The 24,859-nt window shown below is 38.1% G+C and overlaps 1 protein-coding gene across 11 annotated transcripts; it reads left to right on the forward strand.

Annotated features, from left to right (window-relative positions):
• The first annotated feature begins 891 nt into the window (after positions 1-891).
• Positions 892-23,952, forward strand: aftphb (aftiphilin b). 11 transcript variants are annotated; one of them, XR_006926658.1, is made up of 10 exons: positions 892-1,045; positions 8,207-9,782; positions 12,089-12,213; positions 12,454-12,574; positions 12,902-12,958; positions 14,523-14,615; positions 15,815-15,877; positions 18,799-18,891; positions 21,921-22,044; positions 23,129-23,260. XR_006926658.1 is itself a non-coding variant. In XM_046855498.1 (10 exons), the coding sequence occupies exons 2-10, from the start codon at positions 8,223-8,225 to the stop codon at positions 23,259-23,261; spliced, it is 2,340 nt and encodes a 779-aa protein (XP_046711454.1). In that variant the 5' UTR covers positions 892-1,045; positions 8,207-8,222; the 3' UTR covers positions 23,262-23,952. The 11 variants fall into 11 exon arrangements, 7 of the variants coding, with proteins under 7 accessions (XP_046711454.1, XP_046711455.1, XP_046711457.1 ...); XR_006926659.1 differs by having other exon boundaries at positions 15,818-15,877; XM_046855498.1 differs by having other exon boundaries at positions 15,815-15,848; positions 23,129-23,952.
• The last annotated feature ends 907 nt before the right edge of the window (positions 23,953-24,859 follow it).

Raw genomic sequence — 24,859 nt, forward strand, 5'->3', positions numbered from 1 at the left:
GTTTCATTACAAAAAATTGCATTAAATTAAATTTATTAAATCATTTATGAGATATATTCATAATCATAACATTTTGCAATAAATAAAGAGAAGCATGACACTGTAATCTACATAATTAATGCATATTTATTTTCAAAGTTTTGTAGTTCAGTAAAACTTAAAGCACAATAAAAACATAGAACACCAATCCCATTGATAGTACAGTGGAGGTAAATGCCTAATACAGCTATCTATGCTATAAACAATACAGTTGCTTATATCCGTGACCTCTAATAAGAGACTTGAATCTGCTCCCTATTTTCCAAGAGTTCTTCCAAATTGTGCCACAACTGACTTACTGACAGAGTCGGGATACGATGCAGATGAGAGTTTGATTTTTATGCACTTATTCGTGTTCATCAGACTGAAACTCTGCTTACAGAGGGTGGCACTGCAAAGTTTCTTCAGTTTAAAAAATGTTTTTTAAACTGAGCGATTACCACGGTCCAACTTTGGCCCACAGGCCCTCATCTGGGCATCTCTTAGATCAAGCCGTGTCCTTTTTATAGACTTCAATTACATATAATTTAATCGAATGTTCTTCAAAAACATAAATAACAATGCCAGGGGGGTTTGTAAATGAAACTTGTGTTACAGTAGATAAAATTGCAAATATTTGAGACAGTTGAGTGACACTCTTATGTGCTTTAGAAGTTACAGCAGGTAAAAAGTGTCCAGATGGGATTTAAGCCCAAAACAAAACACAAAATAAGTGTAGTTTTGCACACTGAAATGTACATTTGTTTAAGAAAATTTTAGCTTGAAACGTCAACCAACATGTGACCTGTCCTTTCCAATATGGCGGACGTGGTGACGTAACATCCGCTGGATTTTTTTTCCATTAGCAAAGGAAGACGGTCGGACTGTGGCATGCTGGGAAAAGAGACCTATTTCAGAGGTGTCCAGAAATGAAGTTCAGCCTCTAATTAAAGACTGTTGCGATAAGCGAAGTGCATGAAAACGCATTATTGAAAATGTCGGCGTTGTATCTGAAAGCTAAATGAAGGTAAGGTTGCATTTCTGCTCTTGCTAGGTGACGTTCACTAGCCGGAATGCTAACATGTATAATGGTTGCAAATGAACGAAATAGTTTAGTTATTGAATTTTGACAGTTCGTTGTTTAACTTGACATTTTCCCGTGAAACGTTTTCGAGCATTTGTTTTTGTTGTGCATTTCTTCATTGTAACGAGCTAGCGAATTACTTTGACTGTTATGGGTTTTTTTCCCTATTCGTATTCCGGCAAGTTGGTTAGATCACTTCCTCGTTCTGGACACGGTTGGAAATCTTGTCCAATCGAATCGCAAGAAACGCTCTCTAACCAGCCAATCACGGCTTAGGAGGCGGGATTTGTCTGAATACGAGTGCAGGGTTTTTGACAATGTTTTGTAAACAGGAGACTGTTGGTATTTCCGTAACTAAACCTTATTTTGTGGTGTATTTGTATATTTTTGGGTGGAGTTTTGCTTCAGAAAGCATTTTGAAGACAATAAAGCGTGCTAATGATCTAATTAGGGTTAGGGTTCACACTATTGTATTTATGATACAGAATACTCTTAATGCACATGCCTGTCCTATATATCTGTGTGTGTGTGTGTGTGTGTGTGTGTGTGTGTATATTTATATACAGCATGTGGGTGTGTGTGGGTCTCACAAGGTGGATTATTTTCAGTTCAACAATAGTGTGTGGCATAGTGCAACATCATTGCAATAAACACTTATATTATCACTACATACTCTCTGTATATTGTTCCATCTATAATACAATATACTTTTACATTTCCTTACGAACAACATTAATACTGCATTGTACCTCTTTTACTTTCAAATCGGTCCTCACTTTTAATTCCCAATGTCATTTTTTGGTCATTAGTAATGCATAAGATTTAAGCAATTATTGGCATGTGTATAGGAAACAGTCTGTTGTATCAGCTGTTCCCGACCAATCACCGGTAGAGGGTCTGCCTATGACATAAAGGAAGGACATAAGGAAAAAAGACACAAGACGTATGTTACAGATGTACAAAGTCATGCATTGCGTCCAAACTATTCAGTTCTGAAAAATCATATTTTTATGGAATCCGTATTTAGATGATCGTGGCACTAAAGGGATTTGTGCAGTTAACAGAAATGTGATCAGATATGCTGTGGAATTTAATTTAATTTGAATACACAGCAAATGATTGTAAGGCTCTGCAGTGGGTGGTGAGAGCTGCCCAAACTGTAATCTCTGGAACAGCCTTTACCTACACAACACACTTCTGTTTCCTGCATTTGCACTATTTTACCTTTGGACGTCTTTTTTCTCCCCCTCATGTCTCTAATTTATGCCATAAGCTAGTTGGCGGATTCATAGAGTAACAATTCTATTGTAAAGTGAAACAGACTGTTAGACTGTAATGACAAAAGTGTTGGAACCTCTGACTTTTTCCGAGCCGCATGCAGTTCTTTCCCAAACTGTTGTTGCAAAATTGAAGGCCCACATTTGTACAGGATTTGGATGTTGTAGCATGGAATTTTCCATTCACTTGAACTAGGAGACCCAATACTTTTGGTAATATAGTGTATGAAAAAAAAAATCATAAGATAAGACCTTTTATTCTTCCCACAGTGGGGAAATTTGTTTTATAGCAGCAAAGAAAAATAAATGTGCAAATATATAAAATAAAAAGTAGAAACATAATACAGTTTAAAATTATTGTTATTGCACATTTATTGTTGTTGTTGTTATTGCACAGTTAAACACAATAACAATGTATATTATGGTGACTGGTTCACTGGGAGCAGATTGTAAAGTCTAATAGCAGCAGGGAGAAAAGACCTTCTGTATCACTCCTTCAGACACTGAGAGTGTAACAGTGTGTCACTGAAGGAACTGCTCAAAGATGAAACTGTTTCATACAGGAGGTGAGAGTCTTTCTCCAGGAATGATCATTGTTTAGTCACCATCCTCCTTTCTCCCACCTCCTGTACAGTGTCCAGGGGAATCCCCAGGACTGAGCTGCTTCAGCTTTTCCAGTCTCTTCTTGTCTGCTGTAGAGACGCTGCTGCACCACCAGACCACACCATAAAAAAATGACTGAGGCCACCACAGATTCAAAAAAGGTCTTCAGTTGCGTGCCCTGCAGTCCAAAAGACCTTAGTCTCCTCAGCAGAAAGAGTCTGCTCTGTCTTTTTGTTATAAATTGCCTCAGTATTATCTGTCCATTCCAGTTTGTTGTTCAGACGAACACCCAGCTCTTATCTGGAGGCAGCTCCGTTGGCACCAGTCCACAAAATTCTGGATCAGTCCTCTGTACTTTCTGTCATCATCATCCAAGAACAGACCGACGATGGTAGAATCATCAGAGAACTTCTGCAAGTGACAGGTTGCTGAGCAGAACATGAAGCCTGCAGTGTAGACGGTAAAGAGGAACGGGGCAAGAACCGTTCCCTGTGGGGCTCCAGTGTTGCAGACAACCATGTCAGACTCACAGTCACAAGTCCTCACATACTGTGGTCAGTCTGTGTGGTAATCCAATATCCATTCTGACAGATGATGGTCCACTCCCATGTACACCATCTTATCTCTCCGGAGAGCAGGTTGGATGGTGTTAAAAGCACTAGAGAAGTCAAAAAACATGACTCACAGTGGTCCCAGTCTTTTTGATGAGAAATTGAGAAATTCTTGGTATACAGTTTTACTACATAAATTTATACCTGATTAGCGAGTTAGAGATGATGGAGGTGAGGGTAAAACTCTGACACGATATAAGGAACAACACTGAAAAAGGGAACCCGTTCCTACCTGCGTGATACCTGAAAGTGCAATTCTAAATATTTCTCTTCGGTACCTGTGAACTTTTGGGTCAGTTTCATATCTCAGAAATTCATTATAGTTTTTACACTAACTCTGTTTTGTTATAAATCGTTAATTGATGGCGATTAGATTGCTAAAATCTTCGTATCTATTGCAGTTCAAAGCCATCTTCACGGTATCATCTACACTAATCTGTAGTCAGAAGTGGAGCATCACAAATCTTCATTCACTTTCACATACACGGGATTCAGGTGATTATCGATTGCCCAAGAAATAAAAAAGTGTCAGGAAAACATTCCCCATATCGTTTCAGCACCCCCACCAGACAAGATGTGATCAGCATCTACAAACAGACCAGCTCTTATAACAACAACAATAATTATACGATGATCAAAGTGACTAATATCACTGAGATTATTTTCCCATTCTGATGTTTGATGAGAGAATTACATGCAGCTTTTGCTTCGCTCAGGAGCAGATTTTCAAGGCACGACTAGATTAGAAGTCCGATTTGCACAATAAGCGTGACGAGAATGAAATTGCTTGATGTGGATAAATAAATATAGTATAATGGCTTGTACCAACATTATCACAGGTAAGTAAACTTTGTGTATTTGCGTAATAAACGGACCACTCCAAGCTCTTTCACAACCGAGCCACACCTTTTTAGTTGATGTTTGAATTTGATTTGTGTTATATCTTGAATTAATTTGTGGGTGAATGTTTGCCCTGATTTGATTTGATTTGATTGTAGTTTTCTGTTTCTTTTTTTTTTTTTTTTACCCAGCAAGCAGAGGCAAGAACATATAAACTAGGGTGGGTAATGACATGACAACAATTCACTTGATTTGACACTGGATTTGTAAATCAAATATATTGAGTGGGGGGAAAAATAAGAGGCAGGGTTTTTTTTTTTTTTTTAAGCAGTCGGGTAGATTGAGTTTCAGGATCTGTGAGGACAAAGAGACAGATCAGTTTACCCAGGATCAGTTTACCGTACTCTTTCTAATCGTGTGTGTGTGCTTTTTTAGCAGCCACATAAGTCATCAAATTCGAACAAAAAAAATGTGTCCAACTGGTAAATTTGAGGAAATCAGATTTTTTTTTAAATCTATTTATTTAAATTGATTATACCATTCTTATCAGAACTAGACAACTGCCCCCATTTTTTATTTTTTTAAAACAATTGTATAAATATTTGATTGTACACCATGCCTCATTGACACGTATTACTGTATATGACACCCGATGAAGCACAAGCTCTAGAGACACTTAGACAATGGGTGTCCACCTCAGCTAGTAAATAATAAATAATAAATAGATAAAGAAATGAATAAATTGTGCTGTTCTCATTCATCGCCCCCCAACTGGGCTGATGCATGCTTCCTCTGAGTCACACAAACACAGTGAGACGAGCTCTCTTTCTTTTCAAACTTCTGCTCGTGCCGTCTCGTGATTGGGTATGAGAGAGAGGATCTTATTCGAAATGGCATCGTGATTAGTTTGCTTCTCTGCTCACATTTGAAAATGAACAAAAAAACTAAATAAACCCGTTCTGATCGCTTCTTCGTTATATATTTGGCCGATACTTTTCTCCAAAGTGGTTTCCATTAGACGGCCTGTAATTACTGCTGATCCTCATCAGCTTTTCTCATCCAAGGTGGAGGTGGAACCTTTAAATAAGGGATAATCCACCGCTGTGTGCATTACACAATTTTAAGGTGAATAACCCCCTGAAATGAAGCAGAGTGCATTACAAAATTGGGTGTAACACCTCACACTAAGCCATAGATTATCATGAACAGGGTTGCTCAGTAGCTCCTGGTTTCATAACCTCAAATGACTGTATAAGACTGTAGAAAGGACATTAGTCATAATCCTACATTCCGGTGCTCTCCGGGGTTTTGTATTGTTTTTAAGATTTATAATCATATTCTTGATGTCACCCAAATGAGGACGGGTTCTCCTTTTGAGTCCGGTTCCTCATAACATCTAAGGGAGTTTTTCCTTGCCACAGTCGCCATGGCTGCTCATCAGGGATAAATACACATCTTTCTTTCGGCTTCTCCCATTAGGGGGCTTGTGCAACCCTAATGGCTGGGTTTGGTTCCCTGACCGGGGATCGAACCCAGGCCGCAGCGGTGAGAGCGCCGCATCCTAACCACTAGACTACCAGGGATAAATACACATTGTTCACCTTAATTCTTAAATTCTGTAAAGCTGCTTTGAGACAATGTGTCCATTGTGAAAAGTGCTATAGAAATATAATATAAACTTGACATGACTTATACCATGGTTAGCAGTAATGGATATTTCAGTGCAAATCCCACTGAATGGATAAAAGAAATGGTTAATTTTTACTAGTTGTTTGATAACCTTGTCTTTTTCTGCTCGAAAGCAAACACAGAGTTACAGTGCGATTAGATTTCATTTATTCAAATGACTGAAAATCAAGTGCTTAGTGAGAGAGATTGTGCATGTGTGTGCCTGCTGCTTCAGCTGTTTCACTCTGCCAATGATTGTAACTGCAGTTTACTATATATACTGTATGTAACTATTTATAGTGTGTTCAAAACTTTTCAGCCAATCAGAAGTAAGTATTCAGATACATCATGGGTTAAAACAAACATATAGTCCTTAGTTAGGAATCGTTCTAGCTGAGAAGATGCAGATTATTTGTATGATATGCTGATGAAATGTACATAAGGTGAAGTATACTGAACAGTAATTAACCAAGCAAATTATTATGTGAGCTGAAACATTCACTTCCTGTTCTGAAAAAGCAGCTTCCTCTTAATTTTAATTTAGGAAAGACTACTCTTAAGGGTGTGTTTGGTTTTTTGTTTTTGTTTTTTCCCCCAGAGCCTGCACAGTAGCATCTGTGATTCCTAGCTTCTACATCAGGGGTGGCCAACCAGTCAGAGAACGAGAGTATTTTTGAATACATTTCAAGAATACATTTTTGACTGTATTACCGCCAAGAGCCACATCATACACATGGGCACACATGAACATCACCCATACCTTCCTCTAACACACACACACCTCTTCTCAGCCAGATTTATTGTAAATGTCACACACCAACATAATGACAGAAATTGACTCCTAAGACCACAGGACAGTCATTTTCAACAATGAACATTGTGTGCACTGTCTCACACACAAACTCTGTTTAACCAAGTCCACAAACAAAAATATAATAATTTACAATAGCGTTTTTCTTTTATTATGCATGTTACTTAGTGGGACTTTTGGCATTCCTTGCCTTGAACAATCCCCTTCAAATCTGCCTCGTATTTCGTTGTTGCCACTCGAAGCAATTCTTTCACATGGGTGTCAGTCAGAAAAGATCGATGCTTTGATTTCACGTGTTTCAGGGTAGAAAACACAGACTTTGTTTGTGTTTTTTTTATATGCGTGTTCACTTCGCTTGAGTTCAATACAGTATTTTCGTCAAATGCGCATGTGCGTGAGATGTATATACCGCAGGGGTGGGTAATTAATTTTTACAAGGGGCCACATGAGAAACCTGAATTGTGTCAGAGGGCCACACCAACGATAATATTTTACTTCCTCCTTCCTTTCACAACTATTTCTCTCTTTCTCACAAGTTTTTCTTTTGGCATCGTTGTGCGTTTAAAAATCACCATCGGTGAAGCTTTTCAGCGTGACAAATTCCTGTAGACAGTCCGAGTAAGCGGCAGGTCAAACGTCAGAGGAACCTCACCCATATTTATGATGTGCTTCGGCAATTTCATTGCTCTAATGTTATGGGGCTCAGTTTTTTGGCTTGAAGCTTGTGAAACCAGGAAAAACCCAGAAAAAATCTATTAGTTGTTTGTATTCTGCTTCATTGTTTAAGCTGCGGGGTTCAAAGCGTGGGGAAAAAGTAGCAGCTTATAGTCTGGAAAATACGGTAATAGGAAATATAGTGTAGACGTAATGGATTGGTTGGTGTCCTGGGATGGATGGGATAGAAATGGATGGAATGGATATTATTATTATTATTATTATTATTATTATTATTATTATACAGAATAATTGTCCAGAATGATCTAGAATGTAGCGAGTGGAGCAGAACTGCATGAGGATTACTGCAGTAGAATCAGAAAAGTTTTAGTTAAACAGATGTTGAAGGTCTGGAGTTTTTTTTTTTTGCATGTTGACACTGTAGTCCACTGATGTCGCTATTTTGTAGAATATGACTAGTTGACATTGGTGTTAAACATTATTCAAAGTTACTGATGTGAAATATCATAATACTTGTTATCTTAAAAGTAATAATTGCACCATAAGTCTGCTCACAGCGTCTAATCCAGACTCAGAGGTTCTTTTGATTTTTTTTTTTTGTGGGTTCTGTGTCCTCTAGGTAACACTAGAGGATCATGGAGCCTGACATCGTCCGCATGTACTCCTCCTCTCCGCCTCCTCTGGATGAGGATGGAGAGGAGGAAGATGAAGACGACTTTGGTGAGTTCGGAGGGTACTGCTGCGGCGTGTCCTCCAGTTTGAGCTTCTCTGAATATGACATGCCGTCCACTTTTGATCAGTCGTGTGAGGCGGATTCCTCGCCTTCTGATGTACACAGCAGCACGTTCATACAGAGGGCCGATCAGCCAGGGAAAGACTCTGCAGTTAAAGAATTGGAAAAAATAACCAAGGACCTGGAAACTGCTGAATGTGAGAATGATGTCGACTGTGGGAATAAAAAAGTGGAGGTATTAAAAGTCCTCCCCAATGGTCCTTTATCCCCTACCTCACAGAAGGAGCTCTCGCTTGTCTTAAATGTAGAGAAGCAAAGCACTTTCAAGCTTCAGGATTTCAAAGCCGGTGGCAAAGATGAGCCAAATGACATCCCAAACACAGATCAAGTGGGGCACTGCCTTAGTAATGGACCCATCACAATTTGCACTGATGAAGATCTAGAGAAGCTTACAGAAACAAGCACTAACAGCACTGAAGCTGTTCTAGCTAGAGCAGAGGATTCCAGTACAGAAACTAACCAAGCTGCTAGAGCAAATGGTTCAGACGATTCTGATCATTCATTGAGGAATAACATCTCCCAGAGCAATGCGTCTGAGACTAGAAACACTCTAGCAGGAGACACTCGATTCCCTGAAGTGGCAGGTGAGAATCAGCGCAACAAGGAAAAGCTGGAGATTGAACAAATGGAAGAAGATCCACGTTCTAGTCTTGGTGGACTTCCCATTGCTTCTGGAATAAAGATTCAGAATGTCTCTGGAGATCTTGGAGACGTTGCTGGTACATCTCTGACACCGGTGGTGGAAAACATTCCAAAGTCTGATGCACAGTTTAAGGAAAACGTTGAGGACTGTAACATAAATAATGCAAGTCTAGAAGCTAGAAGATCCCTTGTGGTTCCTGGAAGAGTAGAACTGGAAGAATTGTGTTTGACTGTGGTTGACCCACCCGTGGGGATTGTCCATGGTCTGAGGGCAGATCCCGGTATAAGGGAAGTGAAAAAAATCCAAATTGGGTCATCAATTGAATCAGACGAGGACTTTGGAGATTTCAGGGATGCCACTCAGGGTTTTCCAGATATCAGCCAGACCGAGTCCTTAAGTCAGGAGGGATTTGCTGATTTTGTGACTGCACTATCGGACTGCTCCTCGCACGATGAGTTTGCAGATGCAGACACTCTGAAGGACTTGAAGGAGGAAGAAGAACTTGCTACAGAAGATAAAGATGAGGATAATGATACTAGTGACACTAATTATCATGAACAAATGTGCTCAGAACTGCCCCCAAGTGATAGCTTTGCAGACTTTAGTTCAGCTCCATTTGGAGGGGAAAACTGGGCAGAGTTTGGGGAGCAGGAGGAGCAAGAGGTACAGCAGGAATCGTGGGCGGCATTTGACGAGGAAGAGCAAAGTAGTACTGCAACAGTACCCTCTAGCGATAGCCTCCAGAGTGACAGTGTTCTGGTATGTTGGGATGATTTTTAATTTTTGTAATTTTTTGTTTTGTTTTACAATCCTTGTAAACTTCTGATTCGATAAGTACTATAAACCTTAACATTTATTGATGAGAGTACAGATTGTCATTGCACTAAATTATATGTAATTCCCATCCCAAAAAAAAAGTCTCACACCCTAATATTTCGTTGGACCGCCTTTAGCTTTGATTACGGCACGTATTCTCTGACATCGTTTCCAAAAGCTTCTGCAATGTCACAACATTTATTCCCATCCAGAGTTGCAGTAATTTTTACCAGGATCTTGTATTGATGATGAGAGAGGGCCGACCGCTGCGCAAAGTCTTCTCCAGCACATCCCAAAGATTCTCACTAGGGTTAAGGTCTGGACTCTGGTGACCCTGGGATGCTCCCTGAACCACTCTTTCACAATTCTAGCTCGATGAATCTTGGAACATGCCTGTGCCATAATGGAGGAAAAAAATCATTGATGGAATAACCTGGTCATTTGGTATATTCAGGTAGTCAGCTGACCTCATTCTTAAACCTGACACACTGTGGCAACCCCAGATCATAGCACTGCCCCCACAGGCTTGTCCTGTATGCACTAGGCATGATGAGTGCATCAGTTCATCTGCCTCTCTTCTTACCCTGATGCACCCATCACTCTGGAACAGGGTAAACTTGGACTCATCAGACCACATGACCTTCTTCCATTGCTCCAGAGTCCAATCTTTATGCTCCCTACCAAATTGTACCATTTTTTCCCCCGATTAGTCTCACTGATAAGTGGTTTTCTTAAGGATACACAGGCGTTTAGTCCAAATCCCTCAAGTTTCCACCGCATTGTGCGTGTGGAAATGCTCTTACTTTCACTATTAAACACAGCCGTGAGATCTTCTGTTGTTTTTTTTTTTTACGATTTGATTTCTCCAAACGTTTAACTGATCACGATCATTCAAGATTTATTCATAGTTCCACCTCGAAGATGATGGTTCCCCCCGATCCTTTCAGTTTTAAATACTGGGCTGGACAGTTCTTAACCCAATTTCCCAGTTTCAGCGATCTCCTTAGATGTTTTCTTTGCTTGATGCAGCCCAATAATTTGAACCTTCTGAAACAGATTAACATCTTTTCCATGACCACAGGATGTGTCTTCTGACATGGTTGATTAAGAAATAAGAAGCTACTCACTGCATCACTTAGAGTTAAATAATTTGTTGCCAGCTGAAACATAATCATCCATGCAGTAATTATCCAATGGGAGGCTCTTACCTATTTGCTTAGTTACATCCAGGTGGTGACTTTTTTTTTTCTTTCTAAGAATATGTACCATTTGGAAAGGGAACTGGTAGTTCAGTGGTTCTGGCATTACACTTTTATTGGAAGTTCATGAGTTCAAATCCCAGCACCACCAATTTGTCACTGCTGAGCCCTTGAGCAAGGCCTTTCAACCCTCCAATAGTAGTCTATAACTTTTGCAATACTTGTTTTAATTTACATTTAAGCATCTGCCAAATGTTTAAATGTAAATTAAAACAAGTATTGCAAAAGTTATAGACTACCATTATTGGGTCTACCTTCCCATCACACCATAGTGTAATGTATAAACCAGGCTCTTTTTGAGGAGTTAGTTGAGGCACATACTCTTTCTGAATATACAAGGGAACAAAATAAGAATACAGAATGTGAGAACCAGAAGGCGACTAATAGTGGGTTTTACCAATAGCTAAGTTGTATTGTATCGATCAAGTAACCAATAAATAAAATGGATACTGGATAAAAGGAAAAAGAAAAAAAAACAACACCCTATGTAAAATAGTACTGACCTTTATTGCAATAATAATAATAAAAAAAGTACTGAATTACAATAATGTGCTTAAGGAAATAAATATATTATAATATAATGAATAAATTATAGATATAATAAATATAATATAGCGCTCGCCATACATCTCACAGTCTCTTGTGTAAAAACAAACAGCACGCAAAGTCAGTGATTCGCCTCCAGAGGCCGCTCCCGTAATGACAACAGACTACCGGAAAAACTATCTGTATGGATTTTTGCCAATAACAAGTAGCATTCCAGCAATCAATTACACTTTATGGTATCCCTCAGGGTTTGGGGCTTTTGCTTACTTAATGCTAAAAATTAGCTCTGTACTGACATTCAGCTGTGTCAGTCACAGTAGAAAATAAAGAGGAAAATGGTATTAAAGAGAAAAATGTCATTATACATTTGTTTTCTGACATTTTATCTGTTGGTTTTGCTTTCTTCCTTCCATGTCATTCTTTATGTTTCTCGTTCTCTGCCAGTGTGGGTTGAGTCACAAACTGCAGCATCTTTTTGAAAGCACTTTCCCTTTGGAGAGCACTTCAGAGGACTCCGATGTACAGACCCTGCAGGTCCTTCTGGAGCCCCAAGACCATGCCGAGATCAGGTGAAGTACACATGTTTAGTCAAAAGTTACACATCGCGATGAAGTGCAACACTCCCGATTCCTATAGTGGGCAGTAATCTCATGTTTCTTTAGGCTGTTCATTTGGATCCATCCGTAGCAACAGCGAGTGGTTTCTAATTCATTAATTTAATGTCACATTTCATACCTAAATCTGCAGAAGCTAATTGGTGCAGAGATTAGAACACTTAAAATCCTCACTCTTGCATTATCTTGTCTCAGGGAACCTGTAGCCATGTGGCGCCACCTGTTGGACATCCACAACACTCACGGCCTCAAGGTTCAATGGGTCGGCTCACACAGCAACAGAATTCTGCTGGACTGCCTGGGAATCTACAACATAGTATGCAGAAAAACACTTATAAATCTTTATTCATTCTTCACAGACTGATCATTTTGAGATTTTTTGCACAACTGTAATGATGTTGGATTTCATTAAAATTAAAGGTTGACCGATAGTGGATTTTACCGATACTTATATCTAGGTTGCTTCGTGCTTGCCAATGAGCGATAAATCAACCGATTGACAAAAAATATAATTTGTACTCATCTGTCCACAGAATTTATCTAAAGTATAACATCCTCTTTATTTACAGTAGTTTTGCAGTAATGCTGTAATATAAACACTGAAAGATCTAAAAGCAGAGGTATTTGTTTATCTTTTTTGCAGTTGTTTACTGGTCAGAACAAGCAGCCTGTTATCGTACCCATGTTTGCTGCAGGACTGGTGAGTAAATTATGCGACGTAGAAATCTTCATTTATTAAATACTTAATTGATTCTTGTGATGGTTGCCGTGATTCACGGTTTTCTAATGCACTAATCGATACTAGATCATTTAATATCGTTAAGGATCTGAAATGTTTAATGTCTTCTGCGTGTCAGGAAAAAAAAATAATACAGAGGTATTATCATTGGTTTAAGATGGTAAGGTGGTTACCTGGTGGTTAAGGTATTCCACTTTGGATCCAAAGGCCATGAGTTTAAATACCAGCCACTCCTTAACCCCATAGCTGCTCAGTTGTATGAATGAGATTAATAGAATCTCATTCATAAGAGAATGACATGAATAAGAAAATACATATTATTTATTTGTATTATACATACAGTGGGAAAATTATTATTGATCCCCTGCTGATATTGTAAATTTACCCCTTACAAAGAAGTCTGGCATTTTTATGGTAGATTCATTTTAAGAGCGAGAAAAGAAAACAATATATTATATATAAATTAATTTGTATTTGATGGAGTGAAATAAGTATTTGATCTCGTACCAACTAGCAAGAATTCTGACTCCCACACACCCAAATTAGTCCTGTCCCTTTAAGAAACTCCTCCTAATATCAACTCATTATGTGTATAAAAGACACCAGTCACCGAATTCAACCTCTCCACCACTATGGGCAAGACCAAAGAGCTGTCAGGACATCAGGACAAGATTGTAGACCTGCACAAGGCTGTAATGGGCTACAAGACCATCAGAAAGAAGCTTAGTGAGAAAGAGACCACTGTTGGCACGATAATTAGTAAATGGAAGAAATACAAGACGAGTCAATCTCCCTCGCTCTGGAGCTCCATGCAAAATCTCACCTCATGTGGTAAGGATGATTCTGAGAAAGGTGAGGATTAGAACAGAATTACACGGGTGGAGCTTGTTGATGATCTCTAGGGAGCTTGGATTATAGTCACCAAAAACCATTGGTAACACACCGTGGTCCTTCTGCTCAAGAACGCACATGAACAGACCGTCTGAAGCTGATGGACACCTGCATGGTTCAGAGGACTCTTGGGAGAATACGATGTGGTCAGATAAGAACAAGATTGAGCTCTTTGGCATCAACTCGAGAAATATATGAATATGACCCCAAGAACACCATCCCCACTGTCAAACATGGAGGAGGAAACATTCTGCTTTGGGGCTGTTTCTCTGCTAGGGGTTCAGGAAGTTTTCAACAAAAAATATACGGCCAAGTCAACAATCTGTTGGTCTTGTAGCCCATTTCAGCCTTGTGCGGGTCTACAATCTTGTCTCTTTGGTCTCCATGGTGGTGGAGGAGAGGTTTGAATGGAAGAGGTTGATTCTGTGATGGGTGTCTTTTATGCATATTTTCAATAGTCTGTCTCTCTCTGTTAAAATAAACCTACCATAAAAATTCTAGACTGTTTATTTCTTTGTAAGGGGGGAAAACTCACAAAATCAGCAGGGGATCAAATAATTATTTCCCCCACTGTAAATATTATACAGATTAATCCTTCAAATGGTAAAACCTCAAATTTCTCTCTTTTTTTTAGGGAATGCTTGAACCTACCAAAGAGCCTGTGAAACATTTGTCCATCTTTTCTTCATCTTCGCCAGGTCAGGGGAGATCTGCTCTATGCACTCAGGTACGGAGAAAAAAAACCTAATGCAAGAGCCTAGTATAGTATATGGACAAAAGTATGTGGACACCATAAGTTAGCTTGAAGGATGAAGGGAAAATGTAATGCTGCTGCATCCAGAGATATTATATAAAATTGTTTGCTCTCAACTTGGTTTGGTGAGGAACCACATATGGCTGGAAAGTCAGGTGTCCTAATACTGTTGTTCATACTGTTTAATATGCTTGTTCATATGCTCATGTGATTATCTGCTGAGTCAATAGTTTTTCAGCAGCGCCATGTATAAAATTATGCAGGTCAAGAAACATGAAAATGAGATTAAATGAGATTACTCACTGATGTAGCATTTTTTCAATAACTGCTCTTCTCACATACCTTGTTGATTAGAAAAGAATATGTGGTTCAGATTCATCCAGACTCTAAAATGTTATTCAGTCTTTAACAATAATTCTTGGGTGCATTTCTGGTAAACTCGCTGTTGCCACAGATTTTCTTTCCTTGGCTGATGCAGGGTTTTTGCAGAGTCTTAAAAAGTCAAAAATGAAAAAAAATCTCAAATTTTAGGCCTTAAAAAGTTTACTATTCTGGGACTCAAACCGTTTTAAACTGGTCTTAATTTTTCGAATGTGCACTTAACGCTACCTCTAATGCTCATCGAAATGCTCATGAGGCACCTTTTGTTTGTTTGTTTGGGTGGTGTTGCAGTTCTTTCTTTCGCTATTCCAAATAGAATTCGCTGTATTCTGACTACAATTGAAACCAAAATGCAACAGCCAATCAGCGTTCTGTTTTTGGATGAATCTCTCTCGGATTGTACCACAGACGTAAAACGGATTTGATTTTTCAGCTTTGGGGAAGTGCAAGTTTAGCGATGCTTGGCTTGAAAAAAACATGACCTTAGGGCTCGGTTAAGCTTAGTTGCTAACAACTCATTTGTGTGTTTTTGATGTAGTGATATCAGTCTTAAATTTGAATCTTAATGGTCTCAAAAAGGTATTTTAAAAGTCTTAAATTTGATCAGCCGAAACCTGCAGAAACCCTGTGATAAAAGTTGAGCCTGATGTGGTCCTCTGCTGTAAAAAATGCATTCCTGCTCACCATAATTGTAAAAAGTGATTATTTGTGTTACTGCAAAGCTTGAACCGCTCTGGTTCTTGTCCTCTAAACTTTAAGAAATGATTACATACTTGTCTGTGTGTCTCCAGCAGGGGGTGTCCTCGTTAAGCCTCGAAGACGACGGTACGTCTCAGCGCCGAGCTTCTTTCTCTGTAACTCAACGCAAAATCACCCGTCACTCTCGACAGAAATCTTACTCCTGATACAACTCCCTTTCTCTGTGTTTCCGCTCCTCCCTTTATTCTTCCTTCTCCATCCTGCCACACCGTTTCTCTCCGATCGGATGCAGATCATCATTTCTCTCACACGACTACATTCGCAGACTGCTGATTTCTGTCCTTTCGTCATTTCCTCTCCGCTCTAGTAAATCAACAGGACTGCCTTAAAACAAGGTGCCGTAGTCCTCCGTTCTGCACTAAGGACACGTAACAAGTCTTTTGTACTACTTCTGTCTTACAGTGTTCTATCTTCTGCCTTTATGTCTTTGCTGTAACTCATGTTGTTATGCTGCACTACCTCATTAGGTCAATATGCAGTGTTTTTGACCAAAACATACGCCACAGACGTACGTCTCAGGCCGCACTGCGAATCCATCGGGTTCGGTGCAAATGAAGCCGTTTCACCGAGCAGGTGCTAAAACTTTTCATGGCACCGAAACAATCATTCAGAACGGGGATAATGCTGATATCGTCGACGCAACAAAATGTGCATCATATATATACGTATATACAGTATATAAAGGCCTGGCTTTGACCTAAAGGTCCTTATGCGATTGCAAGGGTTTGGGGTTTGTATAACTTCTCTACCCCTATCTTCAGAGTGAAATCAGTAACATTGGCCTTGTTCTCTGTAAATATCAGTGCCCTTTGTGACAAGTGGCTATTTGCAGCATGAGAGAGCAGTGTTTAGTTGTTTTTTTTTTTATTTAAAATGAAAACCTCACTTGCCTGGCATGAGTGAGTTTCCCTGTCATTTTGAGAGATCAGGTGCCTTCAAACCACAAGCGATCCAAAATATTTACCGTTTAATCATTTTAAAACTGACTTCAAATCATAAATCCATGGTGCCAACATCAACATAGCAAGCAGGTGAATGTGCTGCCCAGTCCTGTGTTTTGGCTCGTCAAGAGTTTATTCTTTAGATACATCGTTTGTATACGATGATGTACGTCTCTGACGAGCGTGTGCATCTGCATGCCGGTATATTTGACAGAGTTTATTAACAGTTTTACACTTCGTTCCTGATTCTGTAAGATTTATTGACCACCAAAGTGCGTACGATGTGCGTAGTGCAGCAGGAGGTGGGGTTTGGAAGAACACGATCTAGTGTAGATGTGTGCATCAAATGAAAACTTATGTACAACAAATACATTTATTTTGGAAAAATTTAAAACGTACAAAGCCACTATTGGGGGGAAATATATAAAAAAAATATATGGACACTGGCATCTGTCACTTTGGCAACTAGTTTGTCCATCCCTTAAGTTTTTTCTGCTTTCCAAACACAAAGCTGATTCATTATTGGAAGGACCCTTTTAAGGATTATAATAATCCTTTATAATAATACTAATAACACTTTTTTTTGTTTTCGATACTGATTTTATGCTCATTCCTTTTTTTTGGTGTTGGTCCCCAATTCGAAACATAATTTATATCGAAAACATTTTTTTTTTCCTCACGCATATTTTTTTTTTTTCTATTTTATTTTAATTGTATAACAACAAAAGCTGCAAAGACCTTAGATTTTACACGATTGGAATTTAAAAGATGGCTATTTCTTTTATATCTGTAATTCCGTTAACACTTTTTGTGTCTCTGATCTGTTCTGTCTTTCATGTTTTTCAATTCTTTCATCTCTCAATCATCCATCAGACTTTCTAGATCAAAGGTGATAGAACTGTGATTTGATTTCTGGTGCACTTTTTGATTTTTGACTCTTCATTTCTCAGGTCTGAATTAATGGAAAACTCTGTGCATAGGACAACCCTTGTAAAAGAAAAAAAAATGCTTTAAATAAAAAAAAGGTTTATATTGTGCATCATATTTCCTAACTTTTATTTTCACTTATCTTTTTTCTGTTCTTTCCTGTCTCTTTTCATGACAATGCACTTTACTTCACTTTGTGCCTTATTCAGCCTGATGAATATTTAGCAGATAAATGTACACTATATGGACAAAAGTTTGTGGACACCTGACTGTAAAATGATGTGCTTTTTAAACATCCCATTCCATGTTTGGTCCCCATTTGCTGTTATAATAACCTCCACTCTTCTGGGAAGATGTTCCACTAGATTTTGGAGTGTGGTGGTTGAGGTCAGAGCGCTATAGCAGGCCACTCAAGATCCACTCCAACCCATATAAAGCATATCTTCATGGAGCTGACTTTGTGCACAGGGGCTTTGTCAGTTTTGGGTGTACTAGTGATGGGATGATTTTATTCTACCGTCATACAAATATGTGCCTCCACCTTTGTGGTAATGGTTAGAGCAAGAACCATACGGCTGGAAAAGTCAGGTGTCTGGATACCTTTGTCCCTACAGTGTAAATGTACACTACTAAAAATAAGCCTAAAATGGCCAAATATGAAGCATCACAAGAACAAATCAATAGAAACAGAGAAATTCACTTCTATAATATTCTTATACACAAAGCATGATGGTAGAGTAAAATGTTTGAGAATTTAAACGAGTTTGTTTACAATATTGTTCAAAGAATTATTATCGTTTGAAGCCCTAAAATCTGAATGGACCAATATTAACTTTTTTTTGTAAAAGGTTTACCCACAAAACTTAAACAAGCGTGTGTGCGCGTGTGTGTGTGCACGCATGCACGTGTAGACCATTAACATAAACATTTTTCTCTGTGTACATGATGCAAATGAATCTAAAAACTAACAAAAACTAACAAAACTTAGATGATTTATTGATTTCTGTAAATGTGTACAATCTATATAGCTTATGAGAACGTGTGTGTGTGTGTGTGTGTGTGTGTGTGCGCGCGCGTGCGCATGGAAGCTTTAATCCTTTTTTCTAACCCTTACTTGCCTTCATGTGTGCTGCCATTACGCACCGCAGCACCAGGGGGTGCAGTTGCGCAACTCAACCTTGATTTCTTTGGGCCAGCGGAGGAGTGTAGCTCAGACAGTGACAGTGATGCACCGATGCCAGGTCAGATGACAAACACTTTCAAGCAACACACACTGGCATGACCTACTGTATACACTAGGGGCGATAATGACAATGTCACAGTATAACACGATTGTAAATCTTGCATCTAGTGCAAATTTTCTATTGATATAATAAAAAAAATCAACAATACTACCACTTTTACTTCTAGTATTTATTTTTATTTCATGCTCTTATTAATTTAATATAATAAAGTCACAAAAGGTCACTTGATCACCAACAAACTTTAATCTGGGTAGCCTAAGAAAATGTGTATTAATGCATTGTGGTTTTATTATTATTATTAATATTATTCAATGATGTAGATTTGGCAACCATAGTCAACATAGTCTAATCCTGATTGTTATCTTAGAGCATGATATAATGTAATATAATTATTACACAACCCAACATAATTTAATGAATAAAACACAATATCTGTGCAGGGGAAAATCATTAATCAAGAGGTGGAGCAACACGGCCTGAAACTAAGCAAAGTTCCAATGCATTTTATTTGCAGCAATCGCCAAGTAGTTATTTATTACGGAAAAGGGCTTTTTACAATTTTGTTATACAGTTTTAGACAGTGTGAAAAGCAAGAATTTGAATGCTTAAATAGTACAGAAAAGGAGACCTGAAAGTTACCACTAGATGGAAGGATAGATGGATTTATCCATAAATTTGTACATTTATAAATAAATTCAATAATTTTTTATTTGTATAGCGCTTTTAACAATGAACACTGTCTGTCTCAAAGCAGCTGATAAAGAATGAATCAGAATGTAAATCTTGATGGATAGAATGAGGGATGTAAGGTGGATTAATGGATAGATGGCTGGATGGAAATGTAGATAGATAAATATGTAGATTAAAATGGATGGATGGATAGATGGAAGGATAAAGAGATGGAAGGATAGATAGAATAAAATGGATAGATGGAAGGATAGATAGATAAACATGTATGCGAATAAGTAAAGATTGATGGACAGATCGGGTTTGGGATTTCGACAGCGCTGTGCTATAGCATACGTTTATGTGCATATGTACACGCATCCTTAGTAAAGTGCTGTGATGTGGTGTGCAGTGAATTCATATTTCACCCTTAATTTCTTACTTCTTTTTTTTTTTTTTTTTTCTGACCTGTTGTTTGAAATAAAGTTCCCTGTTTGTTTATATGTTTTTCTGCCATTGGCGGGTTCCTCTCCTGCTCTAGATTTTAAGATTCGGACTTTAAAAAAAAAAAAAGCAGGTTATTGCTTTTCTTACTTTATTCCCCTTCTCTGTCTGATATTATAGTTTTCTTTTTAAAGCTCAAAGCTCTTTTAGATAGGATGGATAGATGGGGGGCTGGAGGAATAAAATGGGATGGCAGAGAATGTGATGGAATGGGATACAATGGGGTGGAATAAGATAGTATAGAAAGATACATGTGTAGGTATATAGGATGGATGGATGGATGGGTGGAGTCTATGGATTGATTGATAGATGGATGATTACACAGACTGAATATGTGTATATAGATGGGTAGATAAAGACTATAGATGGATGGATAGTGACTACACATGGATAGAGATTAGATGGATAGATAGATGGACAGATAGAGATGATAGATGGATGGGTAGATGGATGGATGGATGGATGGATGGATGGATGGATGGATGGATGGATGGATGGATGGATGGATGGATGGATGGATGGATAGATAGATAGATAGATAGATAGATAGATAGATAGATAGATAGATAGATAGATAGATAGATAGATAGATACTATAGATGGATACTATAGATGGATAACTAGGTTGAGACTATAGATGGATAACTAGGTTGAGACTATAGATGGATAACTAGGTTGAGACTATAGATGGATAACTAGGTTGAGACTATAGATGGATAACTAGGTTGAGACTATAGATGGGAGATAGACTATAGATAGATAGATAGATAGATAGATAGATAGATAGATACTATAGATGGATAACTAGGTTGAGACTATAGATGGGAGATAGACGATAGATGGATAGATAGAGACGATAGATGGATAGATAGAGACGATAGATGGATAGATAGAGACGATAGATGGATAGATAGAGACGATAGATGGATAGATAGATAGATGGATAGATAGACTATAGATAGATAGATAGATAGATGAGATAGATAGATAGACTATAGATGAATAGATAGACTATAGATGAATAGATAGATAGATAACTAGGTTGAGACTATAGATGGGAGATAGACTATAGATGGATAGATAGAGACTATAGATGGATAGATAGATAGATAGATAGATAGATAGATAGATAGATGGATAGATAGATAGATAGATGAATAGATAGATGGATAGATAGAGACTATAGATGGATAGATAGATAGATACTATAGATGGATAGATAGAGACGATAGATGGATAGATAGAGACTATAGATGGATAGATAGAGACTATAGATGGATAGATAGAGACTATAGATGGATAGATAGAGACTATAGATGGATAGGTAGGTAGGAAGATAGGTAGGTAGTTAGATGAGTAGGTAGAGACTATAGATGAATAGATAGACTATAGATGGATAGATAGATGGATAACTAGGTTGAGACTATGGATAGATGGGTAGATAGACTATAGATAGATGGATAGATAGAGATTATAGATGGATAGATAGATGGAGACTATAAATGGGTAGATAGAGATGTGAAAACCCTTGTGTTTGATACGTAAAATAAACCAGTTCATTTGCTGAATGAAATACTTTTACCCACATACTAAAGTTTCTTTCTGAAAATTACATCAATGTTGTGTTAAAAACCTCTGATTAAATGTTGCGTGTGTTTTTGTGTGTTTGACCCTTTTTTGCTCTAAATCCTACGCACTCATTCAATCTGCTTGAGCAATAAGCCTGAATAAGGGTTGTTTCTGTAGCCACTGATTTTTACTATTTATAGTGTAAATGTGTGTGTGTGTGTGTGTGTGTGTGTGTGTGTGTGTGTGTGTGTGTGTGTGTGTGTGTGTGTGTGTGTGTGTGTGTGTAGGAGTGGATCCAGAGCTGTATGAATTGACCACTGCTAAACTAGAGAGTAATATCACTGGAAGTAATGTAGCAGATGCCTTCAGCAGACTGATGGAGACTGTCGAAAAGAATAGCACTGTGACCAGGTGTGTCTTCTCTCTCTCTACACACACACACACACACACACACACACTTATTTTTAATAAGACCTGGTAACATCTGTTGATTTAAACCATGAAAACTATAGTTGATAGAAGACTAGAAATTTGAGAGAAGATTAACTTTATGATAATAATAATGCAACGACTACCAACACGACTGAAAAGCACATTTGGTCTCCTGGTTTGATCTAAAAATTGGAACACTATTTGCAGCATCCACTGATAGAAGTCATTATGGTAACCAGTAGTAGAAACGCTGCCAGGCTACTTTATAGTACAGAAACCTGTAGCGATAAAATCACTGCATTCGTGAATATAACAGCAGTCTGTATTTGCTTTGGTTGACTGGTTGGTACTGTAGAGTGATGCGGTGGCAATGTTTAGTCCAACTTTCCATCTCTTTTCATGGCAGACTTCGTTTTATTTAAAACTGATACATGGAAAAAAGGAACTTGAAAATCCCTTGTTCTTTTCAGGATTCAGGAATCCACCCAAATTGTTTTATAGGTGGGTGGTTATGTGGGTGGGTTGGATGGAATAAATGGAGAGAACAGATTTTTGTATTGAAGTGGAAACTACGCAAGTGTTCAATATCTCGAATACAAAGATCAGGCATTGAACAAGCATCTCGATCGTAATACAGGCAAACCCACTTATCTCGACCTCGGTTAACTCGCAAACCATATTCAGTCGACGTTTTTGAAGTGGAACTGCCAAATTCTCGCTTTGTCTCAGCATTTTCTCATCGGTTATGTCGATTCTTTTTCTTGTAAGCTTAAGGCTGCAACCAAACGCGATGCTCTTAGTACTTTCTGAATGTGCTGCATGTTTGCGAAAATCCAACCAAACCAATGTTTTGTGATTATTAATATTCAAAATGATTTTAAATGCTGATTTCGGTGTAATTTTTTTTGGTGGACTGTAAACAAATAACACCGATTTAGCCCTACTGTGAATCCTGGCTATAATCATATAATATAGTGATTCAGCCTGAGGGGTTTTTACAAACCTTTTTATCATCATAGGTTGAATATTTTACTGTGTGTGTGTGTGTGTGTGTGTGTCACAGGAAGTCAGAGCGAGACGGAGAGATAAGCCAGGAGGCGGCCCAGGTGATCTCTCTCCTCCCTGATCTGTCTTTCATGCATGCGAGAGTCCTCATGTTCCCCTCGACTCTGACTCCAGCAGCCAGTCATCCATGACCATCCTTCAAACTCCAGTCCTTCATCACGTGTGGTTCTGAACCTGTGTTCTGTTTCGTTCATAACGAGAGAAAGCACCGTCACTTCTGAAGCGCTTTTAATCTTTTTATATATATGTAAAATATATATATATTAGGAGTGAGGTGGGTTTTTTTTTTTTTTTTTTTTTTTTTTTTGCTGTTAATCCTTTTTGTTCTCTTGATATTTCATTTGTGGGAAGATTTCGAAATTGTGTGAAAGGAATCGGAAACATTTGCACGTTTTATTACTTGAAAACTCACTAACTTATTGACTTATTGAATTTTATGTCGTTTTCATCTTTTTCTTTGCGTTCCTTCAAGTTTTAATTCACCGAATTTTTTTTCCCCTCCGTTTTATTTCTTCGTTAGACACCTTTCTCCTTTTAACTTCACGATGAACCATTTGTTCAGGAATGTTACAACAAGGTCTTCCCATAAACTGGTGTGTATTTATTATATGGTATACCGTACATCATATGTCTTCGTGTGTTTGTCTGTATTGATTTTTTTGTTTGGTTTGTTTTGGTCCGTTAAAACGTGTGAGGAATTCTAATTGACCCGTGCACGTGACCCGTATGACTGACTGACGTGTAAGAATGTTTAGAGAGAATAAAACGCGGTAGGCTTGAGAACTTCAGTGGAATAAAAAGAATTGTTTTATTTTTTTCTAACCTGTTTTTTTTTTTTTTTTTTTTGGTGAATTTAAATCTAAAATATTTTATGCTTAAAAAAGTCGAAATGAAATAAATCTCTGCACTAAATTATGACTGGTTTTTAGTTTGCTTTTTATATCTAAAAGTATATCGTTCGCCTTTCAGGACATTACCAGATACAGGATACATGATATTTTAATTTTTTATTTTTTTTATTGAGTTAGTGAGATCTCCAACCAGACAGATTGTGTTGTGGTCGAAAATTCACACCGATGATGACGATTCTCACACACTTTCGCACAGGAGTGAATGAAATAGACCATTTATTTTGGAATCCTTACTCCAGTCAAAATTTTTTGATCTTACGATGGCGATCGCCGCAGCAGTGTATTTGTCAGAGCATCTCCAAAACTGCAGCTCTTGTAGGATGTTCCTGGTCTGCAGTGGTTAGTATCTATCTAGCTGGTATGTGGTATATACGCAAGTATATTTGATCTTGTGCAGTTTGTTATAGATGCAGTTTGCGAGCTCTGACTGGTGCGCTGACCATCCAATCAAAGGATGTGAAACTAAATACGTTATCGTACGCCTGCTAGAAGACCCTGGTGTCACAATCCGAAATCTGATTTGTTAACATCTTCGGTGTCATGGATTTGAAGCTACAAGCGTTCACACTTTTGAAGGCCTTAAGGTAAATTTCTTTGACCCTGGCAACAAGTGACAACTGAAATCTGACTGGATACATAAAAACTATGAAACAAAAAGATTGGCTATAATTTAATACATATTCGTGGAAGAAATAGTAAATAAAATGCTTGTTTGATTCATTCTTAAGGGGAGTAAATTCTTTAAAAAATAAAATCCATTCATACGTCATAAAATGGAAGCTTCATGTTATGACGTAGGCTGAAAAAGGATGCTGTGC

Source organism: Silurus meridionalis, chromosome 8 (assembly GCF_014805685.1).
Source record: "Silurus meridionalis isolate SWU-2019-XX chromosome 8, ASM1480568v1, whole genome shotgun sequence".
Taxonomy (NCBI): domain Eukaryota; kingdom Metazoa; phylum Chordata; class Actinopteri; order Siluriformes; family Siluridae; genus Silurus; species Silurus meridionalis.

Excerpts from the sequence above, each read along its gene's own strand:
- aftphb (XM_046855498.1), top strand. The coding sequence starts at position 8,223 with ATGGAGCCTGACATCGTCCGCATGTACTCCTCCTCTCCGCCTCCTCTG. Across the intron at positions 12,959-14,522 it reads CCATGTTTGCTGCAGGACTG|GGAATGCTTGAACCTACCAA; the intron begins GTGAGTAAATTA and ends TCTTTTTTTTAG. Across the intron at positions 22,045-23,128 it reads AAGAATAGCACTGTGACCAG|GAAGTCAGAGCGAGACGGAG; the intron begins GTGTGTCTTCTC and ends TGTGTGTCACAG.